This window comes from Triplophysa dalaica, chromosome 2 (genome assembly GCF_015846415.1).
Source record: "Triplophysa dalaica isolate WHDGS20190420 chromosome 2, ASM1584641v1, whole genome shotgun sequence".
Taxonomy (NCBI): Eukaryota; Metazoa; Chordata; class Actinopteri; order Cypriniformes; family Nemacheilidae; genus Triplophysa; species Triplophysa dalaica.
The window spans coordinates 12,799,291-12,820,045 of record NC_079543.1 but is presented as its reverse complement, the minus strand read 5'-3'; the positions used below and the strand labels follow the sequence as shown (position 1 = coordinate 12,820,045).

The 20,755-nt window shown below is 36.7% G+C and overlaps 1 protein-coding gene across 11 annotated transcripts in view; it reads left to right on the top strand.

Annotated features, from left to right (window-relative positions):
- The first annotated feature begins 577 nt into the window (after positions 1-577).
- gab1 (GRB2-associated binding protein 1) overlaps positions 578-20,755 on the top strand; it is a 70,723-nt gene continuing 50,545 nt past the window's right edge. For 2 of the 11 annotated variants that reach the window (XM_056765558.1, XM_056765539.1), the window contains exons 1-2: positions 582-1,280; positions 1,371-1,492. In XM_056765558.1, the coding sequence (XP_056621536.1) occupies positions 1,421-1,492 (72 nt within the window). In that variant the 5' untranslated portion in view covers positions 582-1,280; positions 1,371-1,420. Of the gene's footprint in view, positions 1,281-1,370; positions 1,493-19,895; positions 19,988-20,755 lie in introns of those variants that run through there. The other 9 variants (XM_056765547.1, XM_056765530.1, XM_056765586.1 and 6 more) reach the window with 9 other exon arrangements.

Below are 20,755 nucleotides of genomic sequence, written 5' to 3'. Positions count from 1 at the left end.
TAAAATTTGCTTAAAAATGCATATTTACATACATACTACCTCCAGTGGACTGGAATGTTAATGCACTTCCATAAATCCAGACGCGAAAGATTATAGGATGGTTAACCGACTAAATCAATTCTTTGCACTGCAAATCTGATCAGTCAGTAGGCACGACGATAAGAAATAACTGAGTCGTTTAGCATTACAATAACATTCCCAAGATGCCAATCCCACAAAGTTTCATGAATGTGCTTTTCTGTAACTTTTTCGATATATTTCTAGTAATTATCACTTAAATAATCAGTATTACTTAATAATACTTTAAGGGCACTTACTTACTTTTTAAAGAGTCCCATTATGAATATTTATTTTATATATTCCCCCGTATATTTTTGAAACCCTATTTATAAATAAAAACATAGTGTTTCTTAAATTACTGATAAAAAGTAATGAACCAAAGTAATTTATAATTCCCTTTGATGTGATTTGATTTATGGTTGGGATAACCGCAGGCTAAAAGTGTATCAGCCTTCTGGTAAGTGTAGTATTCACATGATCGTTAGCGTTCAAGACGTTGTCGCTTTCCACAAAGCGTTTTTTATCACAGTCCATTATGACTAAACCAAACTCACACGTTTCTATTCGGAACATGTGTAAGAGATTTATTTACAGCGATTCAGACCACTGAGTAATACGAGCCACTTTCCCTGTGTTTTCCTTCTGACGGGGCAAAACTCCAAGACTACATTTCCCATGATGTAATGTTCTTCAGTCTCTGTCTTGTCCGACTTCTCCCTGCCTCCATAGGCCAGAAGAGGCTGAGTTTAGGGAAAGTATCGACGTTTATGCTTGTCAATCATCGAAGAACCGTGGGGAGCGAAACTGGAGGGAAGGTCGACGATCGAGGAGGATTTCTAGTTCAAAAAGCACTTCGGCGCCAACGCGACCATAATGTTTTGGAAAAATATGGGAGAACTGTATATCTTTTTAAGGAAACTGTTTGGTTTTACTTTGAAATAAGGAAAGCTTTCGCTTCGGCGAACTTGGCGAGTGCCTGTCGCCGCTTCGTTGCATTTCACCTCGGGAAAACGAAAACAGTGGATTACTTACACCAGCAAAGTGGGTAAACTCAAAGAAGGCTCAACTAAGAGACGGATATTGTTGAGTTTAAGTGCACTGTGTTTGAAATATTTCGCCCGTCGGACGAGAGGATTCAATCCAGAAGAGTTCGTTAAAGCCGCGTTGCTGTCGGAAAGCTCTCTTCCAGTGTGTGGACGTGCGGGAAACCAGGAGTGACGGTATTTTCATATCGTTTTGAAACATTTACCCCAAACACGCCGGCGCAACTTCCATCTCACATTTCGGGACTTTGCTTTGATGTTTTGCAGGTCGAAACTCGAAACATAAATTGGGGTTTTTCCTGAAAGGCTGCGAGAAAATGAGCGGAGGAGATGTGGTGTGCTCGGGGTGGCTCAGAAAGTCTCCACCTGAAAAAAAGTTACGGCGTTATGTAAGTACGGTTTTAATCGTATTCAAATGCACACAGACCGCAGAACTGTTGGCACAAGATTCATGCAAATGTACAGTTTGCTTTCTAAAAACCGCTGGGCAGTCAATACTCCACGACCGGACGCACAAGGGTTTGGCTTTTGCTTTGTGTGTATTAAAGAAATGCTAAGATCTCAAGAACAGCTTTAAAATCAGTTTCAGTCCCTTCAAATATACGCGTGTGTGTGAACGGGGACTTTGGCGTTTTGAGCCGTTGTGTGGTAATGGCACTATAATTGTTTGTGCAAAACCCCTTTTGTTTCGTCATCATGGTATGTGTGAGACACGCCTACCTGTGCTATGTGAAAACATTTTGGGGTTGTTTATTGAGTGTATCAATGTTAATCGAAGAGTAGGTGCGACATGATCTGTAGTAGCAGGAGTCATGCATCACCTATATACTGTAATTACTCGTGCGAAAGTTGTTAGCAACCTAATTTGGCTTCATGCTAATGCTGTACTCTGTTAGTATACAGATTGTTTGCTCAATGTTTGGATCTTTGAACGTGAAATAAGAGCTAAATGTTGTTCAGGTGATGTGATTATTCGGAAACAAAAGTGATTGTTTGCATAGATTGTGATTTGACTTGCATCTTGAGATATGCATATGCATTTTATGGCATTATACTGTATGTACAATGACTAATATATAATACATTTCACTGCTTAAAATATTTAAAGCTGTGTCTTTATTCAAGGACAATTAAATATTAAAAATATTTTCACCAAATCATCTATAATTCTGTTGTTTGCTACCTTAGTTGCCAAGACAACTGAACACTTAACTATCCATTCTGTCTGTGCCTGATGAGTCAATGCGTTCAGTCATTCTCCCATTGTACTTTTACCATAGGGTCTTCCCTTCCTTTTAGTGGTAATACACACTGATAATCTGTAATGAAATCACTCACTCACAGCCCTGCCTGCTATCGAGCTTCAACCAAACATGTTAGAAATGTCCTTAAGGCTCATGTGATGCTTTTTTATTGGATTTCTTTAATCTAGAGAAGCTCTGCTTAGAAACACTGCTATTGAATTCATATTTTATCTTATATCACAAACACTTTTTCAATTGATAGAGCAATGTATATAAGCAATTTTTTTTTTTGGCATTTAGTAATACTTTGATTGGAATAACTAATATGAATAGTTTGCATAAGGGCTACACAACGATTAATCGCAAATAATCGTTTGCAGAATAGACGTTACGTGATATATGTTGGCTTACGGTGTATAATAATTATGAAATATATATAAATGCACACACATGCATGCATAATTTTAAGAAAAAATATATTTGTATATTCAATAATTATAAAAATGTATATACACATTTACATATTTCTTAAATATATACATGCACGTGTATGTATTTGTATATAATTATTAAACACGGTACACATATAATGTGAAAACCAAAACTTTTATTAGACTTATTTTGATACTGTCAAATGCCAGCCACGTCCAGTAGACATATCCAATTCATTTTCAAGTTCATTTCAATATGCTTTGAATCATACAGCAATAAAGAGCAGATATTTTAGGGTCAAAAGTATGTTTTGTTCCTTACAGTGTGGCAACAGTTCAAGAGCAAAGCAGATCATTTGACTCAGCTGTTTTCAAGGAAATGTTCTTGATGGCTTGAAGTGCAGTGCTAAGAACCCTCACAGTTCAAGGCTGCTACACTGACATGCTATTAACAGCGTCTGTCCATGAGACATCAGATTGGAGGAATCAAAAGATTGTACATTGTGTCTTCCTACAACATCCACTTTGTGATGCACAAACAACACAATGGCGTTTGTAGAAAATGTCCCAGAGGACCAATATTTAGCGTCTTTGCATTTTCCATTTGGCCTCATTTTTGCAAACTTCCTCTTTCGCACCCTTCTTGCGAAACAGTCAAGTGCAATTGGGAAGAAGAACTTTGCAGGAATCTGGCAGTTTGGATTAAAGTTGAATATTAATATTTACATATTTCGTCACATTATTATTTTTCAATTATTTTGTATAATTAGTCATGTAGGGTTCCTGCAGATTGATTAAATTTGCATGCATGTTTACAGTTAAAAGTCAAATGTTTATTAATTTCAATTACCTAAATGGGGATGTGTATGTATGATTTTGCTTTTTCAGTTCTGTTTTTCAGTAGCTTATTTCTGAGATTGTGAAATTTTTGCGCACAGTGGTATACTACCCAGCAATAGGTGTCAATGATGATTAAGGAATCTGAGCTTAACAGAAAGAAATGGACAGACCGATCAAGGACACCCTCCACCCTTCTCTTTTAATGCAATTTCGCAAGCTACTAGGTGCTCTAACCATTGACAAAGGCCAGTTAGCCAGAAAGCCATTATCCATGCCGTGCTGACATCACTCGCTGCTACTAAGCATGTTGTTGCATTTTAAAGCTCTAGTGAAGTGCACTGAAAAACAAAAGAATAGTTTTTTTACTTGGTCATTACATTATTTCTTCTCGTCAGGATTCATTAAATCTGCTTAGGTGGGGAAATGTAGCCATGCAACTCTGCTGAAACAAACATTCCCAGAGAGCAGAAACAAACAGTGTTTGTGGCCTGGGTTATCGGCTTAGGTAGGTGCTGGTGTGGACATTTTTGCTCATTTGTTTTCTTCCCCTCCCCCTCTTCTTGTCGGTCTCGCTCCCACCCTGACTGGTCGGCCGTTTGTGTCCCGAGGCGGAGCCCTGAAAATGTATTGGCTTTGTTATCAATTATTTATTGTAACAAACAAGGAAAACTTTTTGCAATATTAATATGCTGTACTCATTATCGATTATTTTAGTAATCGAGTATTCTACTGATTTTTCCATTGATTCATCGGGTATTCGGATAATGAATACTTTTTCTTTATTAAATAGCAAATACTAAATATACAAGAGAAAATAAGACATATCTCCTAAAATGAACAACTCCTTTTTTTCCCTTTTTAGAAATAATAAAAACGTATTGCTGAAATTGCTACATTAATATCTCTGAAAAGTTGACCAAGTTAATACATCACATATGCGCCATATTACATTCAACATGCAATATAATACAAATTTATAAATAAGAAACATTAATACTAGAAACTAAAAAGCATAATTTCAAAGATAAACAACTAAATTCAGCTTATGCATGATGCATTTAGTTAATCTAAATTTGTTTTAGTTTCTTTTTTTTTACTATCGAATAGTAATATGTTTGTCCACACAAAATACAGAGTAAACTGGACTTTTATTTTGGCAGTTTGTGGAAAGATGCTTATTTTTTGTATCTCTGTTTCTTCACTGGAACAATAAAATATCCTTGAAATAAACTCAAAGAGCAACTCTGGATATGAAGTTCATGTGTTCAGGTCCTCATAAAGAGCAGACGCAGACAAATTCTTGAGCATCACGCGTGTAGCACTTAAAATGTGCAGTTCATTCACTAATACACGCAGAACAGCCAGATGGCATGTGTAAATAACAGGATTCATCATCCACTACTCCGCATCTAGTTTTATGGACTCAATGGTGCCGGAAAACAAGTTTCACTCGCAAAATAGACTAAAACTAAGTTATAATAGCAGTTCACCATTTCAATAAGCTATCATTTATTTGAAGTTATTTATAAGCTTGAGAAATACGCGCGAGCGTGTGAATAGACTAAAATGCATCTCCGTGAGACTTGACAGCCGAGTTAACATCTACAGAGTTTAGCGGGATGTGCGTTTGTAATAACGGTCCATGGGGAAAGGCAGTGCTCGTGTGTACTGTTGTTTAATAGATAAAACCTGAAACTTCTGGGCATACAAAAGCAAAAAAAGGCTAATTTTTTTTTTTTTGAGAGAGGTGGCACTGGTGTATGTATATCTTGGTGGAACCAGCACTTAATTTGGTTGCACCAGAGTCATGGAGTGAGGTTAGAAAAAAGAAAAAAAGTCACTAAAACTTAATTAAATTGTGTTTAATACATTCAAAAATCTAATGAATACAAGTCATTGTTAATGGTTAAAGCATTTTATTGTATAAGTAAACTCTCTCAAGAATTTTTTATATTCAAAGCACATGTTTCTTAAAGCTACTTTCCTCCTTTATTTGTTGTGAACAATTCAAATAAACATTGTGACGCGTTTTTGTGGGCGGAGTTTAGCTGGAGGCAGAAAGCTCTTACTGACAGCATTTCTAATGCTAGGTAGCACGTTTTGTTTGCTTGCTTTTGACAATGACTAGAATTTTTTTTATTAAATTTTAACATGTAAGGTCACTCACACTAACCGAGATTGTTTTTGAAAAAGTTATCTTTAATGCAAGGAACCTGGCAAACCTGTACGGGATCCAGGGACGACCTGACAGGATTACCTCCTGTTCAGTGGGCTGACATCTACACCTACCTGACAGAGAAGCCAACTGTGTAGAGGAAAGATAAACTTATCTACACCAACAAAAGATTTTAATCTTAAAAGCCATTGCACATTTATTCCGAAATTTGCGTCAGAAATTTCTGCACTTTAAAAAATAATTACGACCTCACTTTGTGTCACTCACATTTACACATTGCCTTCGATATTTTCATCCGTCATTCATGCTAATAGCATATCGTTGCCTGACAGTACAGTGAATCAATGGAAGAGATAAATGTTGAGTGAAACTGACCAATCATATAATTTTCTAAATGTGCACGCTTTGTTTTTTGCTAACTTTCCACCATCTGGGGGTTGTTCACCCACATTCTTCTAATACTTTTTTAACATTACACTTAATATATTTAAAAGCGTTCATTTATTTTTACACGCAGCTCTGTCTAATGAACTATTCGTAGTATTCTTAGCACAGACCAATTTTTCACTAGCACTGTTATTTTTTTCAAGTTACTTGTCTGGTCAGGCAAGTCAAATTCTCTCTCACTTGCCCCTACAAAACATTATCTTGTCCCGGACAATGTCGAGCCCTGCAGAACGTTGCTATGGTTAATTAATAGTGTGTCAATCATCTCAAATGCAGACACGTGGAACTATCAATGGCATTCAATCTAGGGATGCACCGATACCACTTTTTCCTTGCCAATCCGATTTCGATACCTGAATTCTGCGTATCGGCCAATACCGATCTTGATCTGATTCGATACTAGCACTGTTTTTCTTGTTCAAAGTAGAGTTGCATATTTGATCTTTTATTGCCAGAGGTAGATAGTTCTTAAGCATGTCTACTTTCAAGTACATTTTAAAATATCTGTACTTTATCAGAGTACTTTGGACAAAAAATACTTATGAATCACACCATACTTACTCCACTACAGACCATAAATAAATGTTGTTTTTAAACTTTTGATCAATGAGTACATTAAAATCTACCACTTTCCTTTACTTAAGTATTTTTACTTTTAAAAGTAGAAAAGTATGATTTTTTTAAATGTAATTAAGTGCTGTATTAAACTTAAAAAAAACATACAAAACAAAAATGTGGTCTCATAAAGCACAGATACTTACAAAGTTTTTAACAAATAAATCTCTGTTTATTACACAAAACTATCACAGTATAAAAGTCTCCAAACTCGCTCATGCACATCCTGGACACAAAATGATGCGCTTAATACATTCGATTCTACATAATTAAAAGTCATGCGCATTGGATGCAGAATGATGCGCTTAATGCACCCGCTTCACTCACGAGCAACCCGGATATATATAATGATGCGTCCTAGTGATGATCCTGATGTCGCGGGGATCTTTGCTTCCCAAGTTCAAATCGGTTATGGCTTAAAGAGAAGAGATATGTTATGTGTTTCAATCATAGTACATTGCATCCATCCTAAAGTAAATAAAAAAGGAGTTATTGTGTATGAATGATGCATGACATTTTATTTTTGCTATATTGGTTTATGCCTCGCATAAAGCTATCGAAATACATGACAAATAAATACAGTGCATGACAACTTTTATTTTAATTACATGATAGTTAGTCCTTTTTGAAGCTTTAGAGTAATATCCACGGGTATCGCAACGGATCGGATTGAAGGGAACCTGTCAGTCCGAGACCCGATCCAGCAAAAAAGAGCCGTATTGGCCCCAATTCCGATCCAGAGTATCGGATCGGTGCATCCCTAATTTCAATCCTGCCTTACATGGCGTTGTCATTACCGAAATTTTGCTGTTTTAACATGTTTGTTTATTCTGTTGGTTTTTCATAATTCTTAAACATGTATATACTGTTCCTATTGCTTCTACCATTTATGTTTACTTTCTAAAAAGGGGGAGGAATATGCTGTTTTCAAGTTGTAAATTTATGTTTCCTTTTCATCTCTTAATTCATTATGAAATATCCACCTTATATTTGAACGCAGAAGTAAATAATGTGACGTATTTCCCTTTTGTCTTGAGACTTCCGTTTCATGAGCTGGCCAGTGGAAAATAATGGAAATGGTGTCGCCGGAGCATGCTCAAATAGTGACGCTGAATAGTGAATAGTTTTCACTCGCGATGTATTACACAGTAAGAGGATGAAGTGGCCATATATATATAGAAAACAAGATATATTCAATTATTTCGTATTTTCTCTCGGAGTTGACGGGTCTTCGATGCGCAACTATAAAAGCACAGAGACGTAATGTTAAGTTACCAGTAACCAGTGTTGGGTGTAACTAGTTACTAAGTAATTAGTTACTGTATTTTAATTACTTTTCCCTTGAAAAAGTAAAGTAAGGGATTACTCATATGTTTTCTGTAATTTAATTACAGTTACTTTTGATGTACTTATACTAAATAATTTGTGAAATATATGCGTGTGCAATAGTGTAATTGACATCAAAATTCAAAGTCTTACTTTAAAATCTGTGCTCACATTTGTAATACTTTGGTCAGTTAATAATATTATTTATTTGAATGAATTAAATAAGCCGTTTCATGTCTATCCTTGAATCACTTAACTAATCAAGGTCGATGTAGGATATAGAAAGTAATTAGTAATGAGTTACTAAATACTTTTTGGACAGAGTTATTTGGAAAGTAATTAAACTATTGAATATGTAATGAGTAACTAGTAATTAATTACATTTTCAGAGTAACTTACCCAACACTGCCAGTAACTTACATACACAGTGGGAAAGTTGGTCAAAATTTGTACATGACATAGACCACGAATTCGTGTTTTTAAAGCAGATTTGAATCCCAGTCAAGTGGAGCAAACATTCCTGAAACTTTACAACTAATAAGGGAAGAATGGATGGCTGGATGCTCTTGTATCGCAGGTCTCCACCAAGCTGAAAAATGTAAAATCCTGTAAATGTTAACTTGGTTATGCAGCTGTGATCCGCTCTCAGGAAGGTTTACTTTAGCCTGTTAAGTTTTGAACTGCTATATACACTGTTAAATGTTTAGTTTATATACAATCTATGATATATATTCTATTTTTACTACATTTAGTGTCACTCTCACCATAAATGGCTGCCTTTGATCGAGGTTTATTAGTTATTGTAGTCTCAAAGGTGAATTGTCCTGTAGAAAGGGCATTTAATTGGCTAAATTAATGAATAATGGATGTAGATCATAGGGTGCGTGACATGCAGTTTCGGTGCGTGGATTAAGGTAAAAACAAATGTTTTGAAGACATTTTTTTGCATTTGTACAGGCTATTATGGCAACCTCTAACTGCACATACTAAGCCATAATAAATATTAACTAGCCAGTCAAAACAGCACACTTGTCTCATTCGCAAAGCAACTGCCATTAGCTATAGTTGTTCACTGGAAGACTAAACACAAACCGCTTAGAATGGCAGTGCCGACATTTAAAATAAGATGGATACACAGTTCTTTAAAATTGTTAAATAAATACATAAAAAATAGAAGGCTGTGATCGGTAATCGCTGATCGTATCGGCCAAAACCGGTTCCAAAGATCGGTGATCGGCCCCAAAAATCCTGATCGGAGCACCCTTAAACCATACACAACAACGTTCCATCTGGTTGCTCCATAGTTCTCACAAGATACAGCTGGTATGATGTTGGCACTTTTAATGCATCCTTTTGCCATAGTTATGTTGTCGTATTAGGTGATCTGTTGGTTTCAGGCAAGTTCCAGTGCCATAGGTGTGTGCTGATTCTCACGAGAGCCTACGTTAGCAATGAGCATTTGTTGCTTGGCTGATGGGAATTTATTGGCAAGATGGTTTGTGTTTTAGGATTCCAGTGGTGAGGGAACAGGCCTCAGCTGTCGTAACTAATTCACACAGTCTGCTCTCTAGAGGGCCTCCAAAGGCAGACTCTGTCTGGGAGCTGGGAAGAGGACCTGCCCCTTTAAAACGCACGCACACACAGACAACCATACATAGTCGCTGGCTTTACTCTGCGACCTTTCTATTTTTGCTTTGTAGCTTGAGATTTATTTTTTATTCACCAGGGCTCCATTTGATTGATGCAGAAACAAGAACACACAACTTTATTTGCATTCCTTGTTGGTGGAAAATTTTTGGAAAAAAAATTGCATTTGTATTGTTTTCATTTCATCATTTTAATTGCTAGTGAAGTGTTTGATAGAGCTTGCATGGTTGCTCGAGAAAATTTGAGTTCTGCGGCGTTTCATCCAAGTTGGGATTTGAAGCCTTCTGTATAATGTTGTACAGGGAAAAGTTAACGAAAAGCTTTTGAAGATTTAAGCATTTAAAATGTAATAAATAAAGCTTTTACGCGTCTTGTCCTACACAGATTTTTGTTCAATCAGATACTCTCTAGAATGTCCCTTCCCCCAGCACCACTACACAGTTATGTAATTTCCAACTGACACCCTATGTGTCTCAATCGGTGTTTAAAGACGTATGTTCTGTTTATTTCAAGGGCCCACTGCAGTCATTTTGATCATTGATAGGGATGCACCGATCTGATACTCTGGATCGGAATTGGGGCCGATACGGGTGTCTTTTGCTGGATCGGGTATCGGACTGACGGGTTCCCTTTAATCCGATCCGTTGCGATACCCGTGGATATTACTCTAAAGCTTCAAGAAGGACTAACTATCAGGAAATTACCATAAAAGTTGTCATGCACTGTATTCAATGCCATGTATTTCGATAGCTTTATGCGAGGAATAAACCAATATAGCATGTTTAAAAACTCTGACCTCCACTGGTGCTGTCATCTGTCAATCTCCATCCAGCATGCGTGTGTCCGGGAACTGTCAGGACGTTACTCGTTCCAAAGTTTTCAATATTCTTCATAATCACTACTGCTGTTTTACTTTACGATTGATGCAATGTGCCATGATTTAAACACATAACATATCTCTTCTCTTTGTGTTATAACTGTTTTGAACTTGGGAAGCAAAGATCCCCGCGACATCAGGATTATCACTATCTGGGATGCTCGTGAGTAAAGCGGGTGCATTAAGCTCGTCATTCTGCATCCAATGCGCATGAGTGAGTTTGGAGACTTTTATACTGTGATAGTTTTGTAATAAACAGAGATTTATTTTTTAAACATTTTGTAAGTATCTGTGCTTTTAAGAGACCACATTTTTGTTTTGTGTGCTTTTTAAGTTTAATACAGCACTCAATTACATTTAAAAAATCATACTATTAAAAGTAAATACTTCAGTAAAGGAAAGTTGTGGAGGAACCGATTAAAACTCAACGCGCGGACACACAGCCTTCTATACTCGCGCGCCTCTGCCCCATGCGGCGCATCTCCGTTATACTTGAGTCCTGCTCCCAGATCCCAATTTAGCCTCTATTTAGAGTGACAAAATTGCACAAGCATGGACGCCGATTAAATTGTGACAGAAACAGTTTCAATTTAAAAATACAGAGCCTGTTTGCATGTTTTCATCTGGCAGAGGTTTAGATTTTAAGTAGATGTGTGTGCTTTTATGTGCGGGGGTATTTGTTCAGTCTTGTACTTTCCCATGTAGAGATTAGATGAATTCAAAATGGAAGGCTCACACTTAAATTTTCGTAGCTTTCTTTTTTCCCATCATGCAGTACATTCACACAGCAGTAGAAAAATATGATGGCCAGTTCTCTATTATTGCTGACTACAGTTTATGCTTAAAAATAAAGTACATACACAGATTTTGTTGGTTAATTAAAAATATGTTGGGTAGACCCACACCTCCACTGGTCTCCTTGACTTAAGTAATTTTCCAGTGCATCTAAATAAAAAATGAAGACAATATTATTTGTTTATAAAAGAAAGGTTTTTAAGCTTCTCCTGTGCAGTGCCCTGCGGGGTGCTTTGTATTAAGTGTTTAATACAAACTTTAAATAAATGTTTTAATTCAATTGAATGCCCTTAGTTTTGATCACAAGCCAAATTGATTAAGTTCTCAAGTTGATGCCATGAATTCGTCACCACCAGTAAAGTTTGACTGTATACCTTTATGCATTTTGATTAATGCAATTAGGAGCTGTAAAAGAAGTGTAAAGAAGCTTAAGAAGATAATGGACATTTTAAATTCTTGAGTTTGTTTAATGAATAGGTTTGAACATTTTTAGAAGGTGCTGTTTTAAGACCACAGTACCTCCCCATAAACATACACCAATGACCAAAGATGGTCCCTTAGGTTTGCCCAAAGAATGTTTGGCACAGGACAGCATATCCAAAATACATAAAGCCGAACTGTTTTATGGACATTCCAGTATTCACAAAACGGTTCAAAAATTGTATTAAAAAAAACTTTTGCACTGCTGAGTGCCTTTATCAATAATTCATTTTATTTAACTAAAGGTTCATTGCTAACACAAAAGAAGATCCCATGTTTGGCCAATTCATGAAGTGTCTCAGATTGTAAAATTAAACTTAATTCTTGTTCAAATTCTTTGAATGTTCCTTTGTATGATCTTAAGTGTCTCAATAACTTAACAACAATCTTCAAAGAATCTTCATTTGTGACCCTGGATCACAAAATCAGTCTTAAGTACCACACGAACATTTTAAATTAAAGCCAAAAATACATTGAATGGGTCAAAATTATAATTCTTTCTTTTACGCCAAAAATCATTAGGATTTTAAAGGTACAATGTGTAGGATTTTGAAGGATTTATTCACCTAAATGTAATATATAATACAAAACTATGTTGTGAGTGGTGAAGAAATACCTTACAAAATGAAACGAAATGTTTATATTACCTTACAATGAGCCATTTTATGTATATACACCGCGGGCACACCCTTACATGTAATTTATTAATGTGCACAGCCATGTTTCTATAGTAGCACTACACGGACAAACTGAGCGCGTTTCGTAAAACGAAGGATGCGCGAGAATATGTTCTTCTTCTTCGGCTGTTTTTTGGGGCAGCTTCAAAGCGACTACATAGAAGGATTAGCAGAAGAAGAGGAAGAACAATAACAGCATTTACTTGTCGTGTTTTTTAGTAGAAATATAAACGGTTCTTTGTTGCAGTAAGAAGCAAAATTTGCGCTAATGGCGGACCACACATACTCCGCACAAGAGCCGTTAGAGCGTCAATCTGTTCGTTCAAAAAAGAGAAAATACGACGCAGCAAGGCGAAGTCGAGACAAAAAACGGCAGAAAACCCGAATAAACATCGGCATGGCTTTTCCCAAATGGAGGGCACTGAAGCAGGAAAAGGGTTTGCTAAGCGACGCCGAAGTTGCAAGCTTTCTGCTGGACCGGTAAGTTTGTCTAATTTCCGCTATATAAGTGAAGTGTTTGTTTGATAGCTTTAGCTAATAGATGAGCATGAGCATCAAGTGAGTTTTTCTTGTTTTTAGCACTTTGTTATTGTACTATAATTCCTTTTTGCATGGCCGTGTGCAAATCAAGTTAGAAATCATTTTTACAATCATAATTTGCATACATCGGGTGTAAATTATATTATAATACTTAGCTTCTGTGCATACAAATGTGTAATTTAATAATTGATAGGATAAAATCCAAACTTCCACGTTGCATAGTTTATCAGTAATACAGTGTCAACGAAGATTTGAGAAGATACAATTGATCAATTGGGGTGATGCCTTACTTTAGCATTAGCAAGCGGTTTAAATAGGCTGTATGTTACGAACCAAGTTACCGTGCCAAAAAATGCTATGCAAAATAAGCGAATACATCACTGACACAATGTTATACAAGTAACAATAATTTTCACTATAACGATTAGAGTAAATAATGAATTAAGTCAATTTAATTAATTTGTTTTTCTTTGTAAATAAACCTCGTCACTTGATTTGCAAAGGTTACTCTCTGCTGTCTCAGACGACGACATCTCTGTCCTGTGTCCGTAACTTCAGTGTGTTGTTCGCCTGTGAGATGTAGATTCCAATTATCAACACCACCGATAGTGGCCGCTATCATTTATTGAACCCTTTTGTCCTGTGACGGCAACCGTAGCTACTCTAATAGAAGGGAGAGGATGGTGGCGGAGCTTTAGGTTGCAATTTCCAACTACGCCAATAGTGGTCTCTGTTACTTACACAGTTCACCTTTAAGTAAACATCATGTTCCATGAAGATATTTTGTAAATTTTCTGCCCTAAATATCAAAACTTTATTTTTGTGATTGGATGACCAGTAACAGTGCCTCTTATTTACAACTTCAAAGGCAATTTTCTCAATATTTTGATTCTTTTGCACCCCGAGAATCCAAAAATTTAAACAGTTGTATCTCCGGCAGATATTATCATATCCTAACAACCTATACGTCAATAAAAAGCTAAATTATTCAACTTTTAAATTATGTAAAAATATTGATTTCGAAAAATGTTCCCATAAGAATGATTTTGTTGTCCAGGGTCATATTTGTGTTCTATAGGTTTGAAATGACTATAACTAGGGATGCAACAATACAGTTAACCCACGGTTCAATACGAGACACGGTTTTTCGCCCACGGTTTTCAGTTCTGATGGCTTCGGCACATTAAAGTGTTGTTTCATTGTTTTATGCTTATGTGACAGGAAGAGTAAAAACTTAAGAAGGAAAAAAACCTGATGGCATGACTTTTGTTAAACGGACTTTGGCATGGTGCTGTGGAGCCTCTTTCTGCATGTGCTGAGAGCAATGTGAACGTGCTGCTTTGGTATGCAGTGCTAGAATACATTCATGTAAAAATTTTGGATGGTATCACTTTAGTGCAACAGGCATACAATAAAGCCAGCCTCCTTCTGTTCGTCAGCATTATACTCAACAGAACATTGCATCTCGTGTTGCAGGCAGTCTCGCTTCACTGCCGGACCACCACACGCTATTAAATTTAACTCATGGGGATGCGTTTATATATCTCAGTATACAGACAAACACGGACAGAGCAAGTTCGCAGTGTAATTAAGTGCACAGAATTTTTTTACGCAAAAACGCAATTCGGTTACACTATCGAACCGTGGAGGTCGTACCAAACAGTTCACAATTAAATTGAGTATTGTGGCATTCCTAACTATAACTATATCTACCCTGGAGCGCTGCATCCAGTGTGCACACATTTTTTAATTATGATTGGTTCCAATATCTTTTGTCACATTGCATTGTGCCGTGTCCTGTGTAAACACAGTGTAAGGGTGAGTAAATTATGACAGAATTTTCATTTTTGGGTGAACTGTCACTTTAATTCTTTTTGGAGGCACCCTAGAAATCTTTCTTCCCCAGAGACCCATGCTGTGGCCTCTTAGGACCCCCCTTTATCTCTCTCTCTCTCTCTGGCTCTTATACTGCAGTTTTACAGAAGGCTGTATTCTGAGGTCCCTGACAGCAGCATGGTGACCATTTCCTGTTCTGCTGTGTTACCAATGCTGATGGATCACAGATGGCTATTGAGAGTTTTCTCTTTTCTTTGTTTGGAATAAAGCCTAGTTATGCGCTCAACTACATTAAGAGGAGGTGTATGTGATAGAGAGTGATATGAGTGGGCTGCAGGGCCTGTGCTTGAGAACAGAGAATTAGGAGATTGAAGACTCAGTTTTGGAAGTTGTAGTGACACTCCAGAATGACTGGCATAATATGCTCCAAATCTAATAACAAAATTTTCTCATATAGGAAACACACACGGCCTGGTGAACATTACATCATAGCTTGTCCCCTATTATATATGATACATAATAGTAATAGATACTATTGTATTAAGAAAAATATAACATATAAAAAACAATAAATGTTGAAATATAATTGTATTATTAATGAATATTATTAATACGAAGTTAATTTGCACAGTTCACATAATCATAGTATACATAGATATACATTATGTAACACAGACTTGTATTCTGAATGTTTTCGAGCACATTTCGTTGCAGAAGAAATTAGTCATGGATGACAAATATGTCTAGATATAGGTTGTCACATCTATAAACAACTTTTGCTGTTACGACCGTACTTATATGTGTCAACATAAAGTCCTTGGCCACTGTTGTGTCAATTGTTTAGACAGGCCTATAGCCAGCAAACAAAGAATACTTTTTCCCTTAAGGAAAGGATTTTTGGCTTTTGGATGTCCCATTTTCTCTCTGTACCCAGTCTGGATCACAGTGGGGTACTGGACTGTAGGAGGGGTCAGCCTGGAATCAAGCCGCGAAATGCCGCTGCCGCCCCGTAGAAATTTCTCGGGTTACTGCGAGTCTGCCGGGGCCCGGTTCACATTGGACTGTCCTCCCCCACTTCACTGCCAGAGTGTGAGAGCGAGAGAAAGCTCTCAGTGGCAGTCCTGTGAGAGTGCTTTCTTTCTCTCTTTTTCCTGATTGTATTAGAAGGGCTGCTCGCTGTGGTTTGATATCTCTAGCCTGGCATTGAGCCAACATAGATACTGTTCATGTATATAGCAGGAAGAGGCAGATATTGCTTTCGGTATAGAGCGTGCAATGTACACGCACTGTTTTTTTCCTATGTCAATCACCAATGTGTTGTGGATGCATCTGTCCACTCACAGTCCTAATTCTGGATAGCTTGGCAAATCTTGACTTCAGACCTATCAAGCCTCACATTATTAGCCAACTTTGGACTGGGTTTCATTCCACCGTTTTGTGCTCAAGGTCAGTATGGATTCCTTGAATTTAATCATTGCATGTTTTCTTGATTTTACCGGACTTGGAGAAAGACAGTTTCTTTGTACTGCAAGTGAGTGGCTCCAGAGTTTCTTTTGAAATCTTGAAATGAGCAGGTGCTTGTAAACTGCAGGTGTTGAAACTGACAATGAGTTTGCTTAGGTTGGAAAGCAATGTGGTTACATTTCCTGATTTATGAAGCTTTCTGATTTGTATCTGGTTTGTCTCATTTCAGAGTACATTGTCTTTCACATGCAACTTTTTTGAAGAAGAATGTTTATAGCTGTTTCTTGTTATTATATTTTTTGGTCCTTATTGAAGAAGCAGTTTTCTTAAAGTGCTTGTATTTATCATAAAAGAGGGCTCTAGACTAACATTTGAGAGAGCATGGCACTGAGAGTGAGGTAAGAAAAAATCACTAAAACTTAATTCAAATGTGTTGTATTATAAATAATTTTGAAATGAATACCAATCATTGTTTATGATTCAATTATTTTTATTGTATATTAGGGGTGTAACAATACTTCGTATTAGGATATTTTGCAATGCAAAAATGTTACGATGCGCATCGTAGAGAGATGGGGATTTTTTACAATGTTTAATTCTATTCGTTCAGCGGTCAAGACGCCACATACTGTGCACCAGAGCGTCACATGTGCTTATCTCACATATACGGTAGAGAGAAAAGTCTCTGAGAGAAGGGGAAGCACAAGACACAATCTGTTCCTCCAAGTGGTTTACAAAGCATCATATTTTCCTTCACAATCACCAGTAAAACACTGCAAACTTGACGCGTGACTGCAGGCGAGTCACCCTAAAACTCATTAAAGAGGAAGCACAAACGGTTTTAAATGCCAGTATAAAAGTAAAATATAAAGTAAATTATGTCGAAACAGGTCAATCTTTGTATGGATGATTTAATTACACCAATTAAATTTGTTAATTTGAGTTAATCCAGATAGATTCCGTCGACTAAAATAAACTAAAACTATGTTAAACTGGGATTACTAAAACTAAATCAAAATTTGCTGTCAAAATTGACACTGATCTTAACTCTAATTTCAGTTAAGCCTTAAAATGTTAAAATTCTTTATTAAGTTGTATGTGCAACAAAATGAGTTTCTGAAATTGTTAATATTTAGAAAATATATGATATTTGAATTTTTAATTTTGTTCAAAATATCGAGATGTGTATTGTATCGTGTACCCAGGATCGAAATATGTACCGAATCATAAACTGAGTGTATCATTGCACCCCAATTGTATATGTCAACTCTCTTTGAACACTTAACCATATTAGAAGCACATCTTTCTTAAAGCTTCTTTCTTCCTTTATTTGTTGTGAACAACTCGTATAAGAGAAAAGAATTCCTTTAATATCAGTAAGTGTTTGTTGTTTGATGAACATTATAACCAGAAATCTTTATTATGCTGCCGCCCCTTTAAGAGCTAGCGCTAGGGGTGTGACGAGACACTTATCAGACGAGACGAGACACGAGATTGGGTTCATGAGAATGAGATGCGACGAGATTTCTAGACTTATTTAAGAAATCCTCAATGATGAAATATAAAGGGTAAATTTAAACTTTACACAAAATGCAACAAATGTTGTTTATGTCAACAATTGTACTTTATGAAACGCATTATAAAGTAAACTTGTACTTTATGAAACCAATAAAACTTCTGTTTTAATTAATTATATTATGCAGTTATGTAGACAGTGCAAAATATTTTGTCACAAACTCAAATGACAGGCAGTAATTCCACAAAATGTATGCTTTTTTCTTAGCAGGTGTAGCTTTTAGTAAAAGAGCTGTGGTTGTTTTCTCTATATAATTCTGCATAGTGCTCGTGAAAGCAGAGGTGGCGATCAAATCACACTTTCAATCCTTCTTCCTCCACTGACTGAACCCTCATTGCCTTCAGAGAAACAGTTAAAACTATATATATACATCAAGTTTTATGCTTACATTGCACATATAGACAGATGATACATTTTGTTTCCTAACTGTTTGTTCACAAAACGGACTACCTTTACAAGGATTCTTGTGAATATGGGAAATATTACGTAATTGTATATTTACATATCCGTTTCAGAGTAAGAATCCGTGAAAGAGAACTCCGTCTAGTATTTTGTGCTCTGACCCCTTGCTGCACGCAAATCTCAAACCACCCACAAGACCTGAAGGCATTTAGTTATTATTCTTCACAAAAGCAAACACATTTGATTTTTTTCAATTGTGACTAAAAAGTAAATAGGTTTGACTTGATGTATAACATCTTGTATGCTTTGCAGTTAAGTAGTTAAAGTATTGTGCTTAAAGTTTAAACACATGTTTCCTGCATTAGCTTCACATGTTTACAAAAACACATTTCATTATCTTTGCTGTTTTGTACCTTAGCCGGGGGGCACATTGCTTTACTCCTTTGCTCTGTCGTAGCATTAAATGCGCCCCTTAACATCTTTGGGGGCGGGGGCACTCATAGATAATTGAAAGGTTAAAAGAGGGGAGACAAAAATTTGTGACTGAATGCGCCATTTGCTCAATATAACATTTCTGCGCATTAAATATATAATATGCAAAAATCATATATTGATCAGTGTGGCAGTTGCAAAATAATATATTGATCAGTGAAAAATTATTAATGAATATTATTAATACGAAGTTAATTTGCACAGTTCACATAATCATAGTATACATAGATATACATTATGTAACACAGACTTGTATTCTGAATGTTTTCGAGCACATTTCGTTGCAGAAGAAATTAGTCATGGATGACAAATATGTCTAGATATAGGTTGTCACATCTATAAACAACTTTTGCTGTTACGACCGTACTTATATGTGTCAACATAAAGTCCTTGGCCACTGTTGTGTCAATTGTTTAGACAGGCCTATAGCCAGCAAACAAAGAATACTTTTTCCCTTAAGGAAAGGATTTTTGGCTTTTGGATGTCCCATTTTCTCTCTGTACCCAGTCTGGATCACAGTGGGGTACTGGACTGTAGGAGGGGTCAGCCTGGAATCAAGCCGCGAAATGCCGCTGCCGCCCCGTAGAAATTTCTCGGGTTACTGCGAGTCTGCCGGGGCCCGGTTCACATTGGACTGTCCTCCCCCACTTCACTGCCAGAGTGTGAGAGCGAGAGAAAGCTCTCAGTGGCAGTCCTGTGAGAGTGCTTTCTTTCTCTCTTTTTCCTGATTGTATTAGAAGGGCTGCTCGCTGTGGTTTGATATCTCTAGCCTGGCATTGAGCCAACATAGATACTGTTCATGTATATAGCAGGAAGAGGCAGATATTGCTTTCGGTATAGAGCGTGCAATGTACACGCACTGTTTTTTTCCTATGTCAATCACCAATGTGTTGTGGATGCATCTGTCCACTCACAGTCCTAATTCTGGATAGCTTGGCAAATCTTGACTTCAGACCTATCAAGCCTCACATTATTAGCCAACTTTGGACTGGGTTTCATTCCACCGTTTTGTGCTCAAGGTCAGTATGGATTCCTTGAATTTAATCATTGCATGTTTTCTTGATTTTACCGGACTTGGAGAAAGACAGTTTCTTTGTACTGCAAGTGAGTGGCTCCAGAGTTTCTTTTGAAATCTTGAAATGAGCAGGTGCTTGTAAACTGCAGGTGTTGAAACTGACAATGAGTTTGCTTAGGTTGGAAAGCAATGTGGTTACATTTCCTGATTTATGAAGCTTTCTGATTTGTATCTGGTTTGTCTCATTTCAGAGTACATTGTCTTTCACATGCAACTTTTTTGAAGAAGAATGTTTATAGCTGTTTCTTGTTATTATATTTTTTGGTCCTTATTGAAGAAGCAGTTTTCTTAAAGTGCTTGTATTTATCATAAAAGAGGGCTCTAGACTAACATTTGAGAGAGCATGGCACTGAGAGTGAGGTAAGAAAAAATCACTAAAACTTAATTCAAATGTGTTGTATTATAAATAATTTTGAAATGAATACCAATCATTGTTTATGATTCAATTATTTTTATTGTATATTAGGGGTGTAACAATACTTCGTATTAGGATATTTTGCAATGCAAAAATGTTACGATGCGCATCGTAGAGAGATGGGGATTTTTTACAATGTTTAATTCTATTCGTTCAGCGGTCAAGACGCCACATACTGTGCACCAGAGCGTCACATGTGCTTATCTCACATATACGGTAGAGAGAAAAGTCTCTGAGAGAAGGGGAAGCACAAGACACAATCTGTTCCTCCAAGTGGTTTACAAAGCATCATATTTT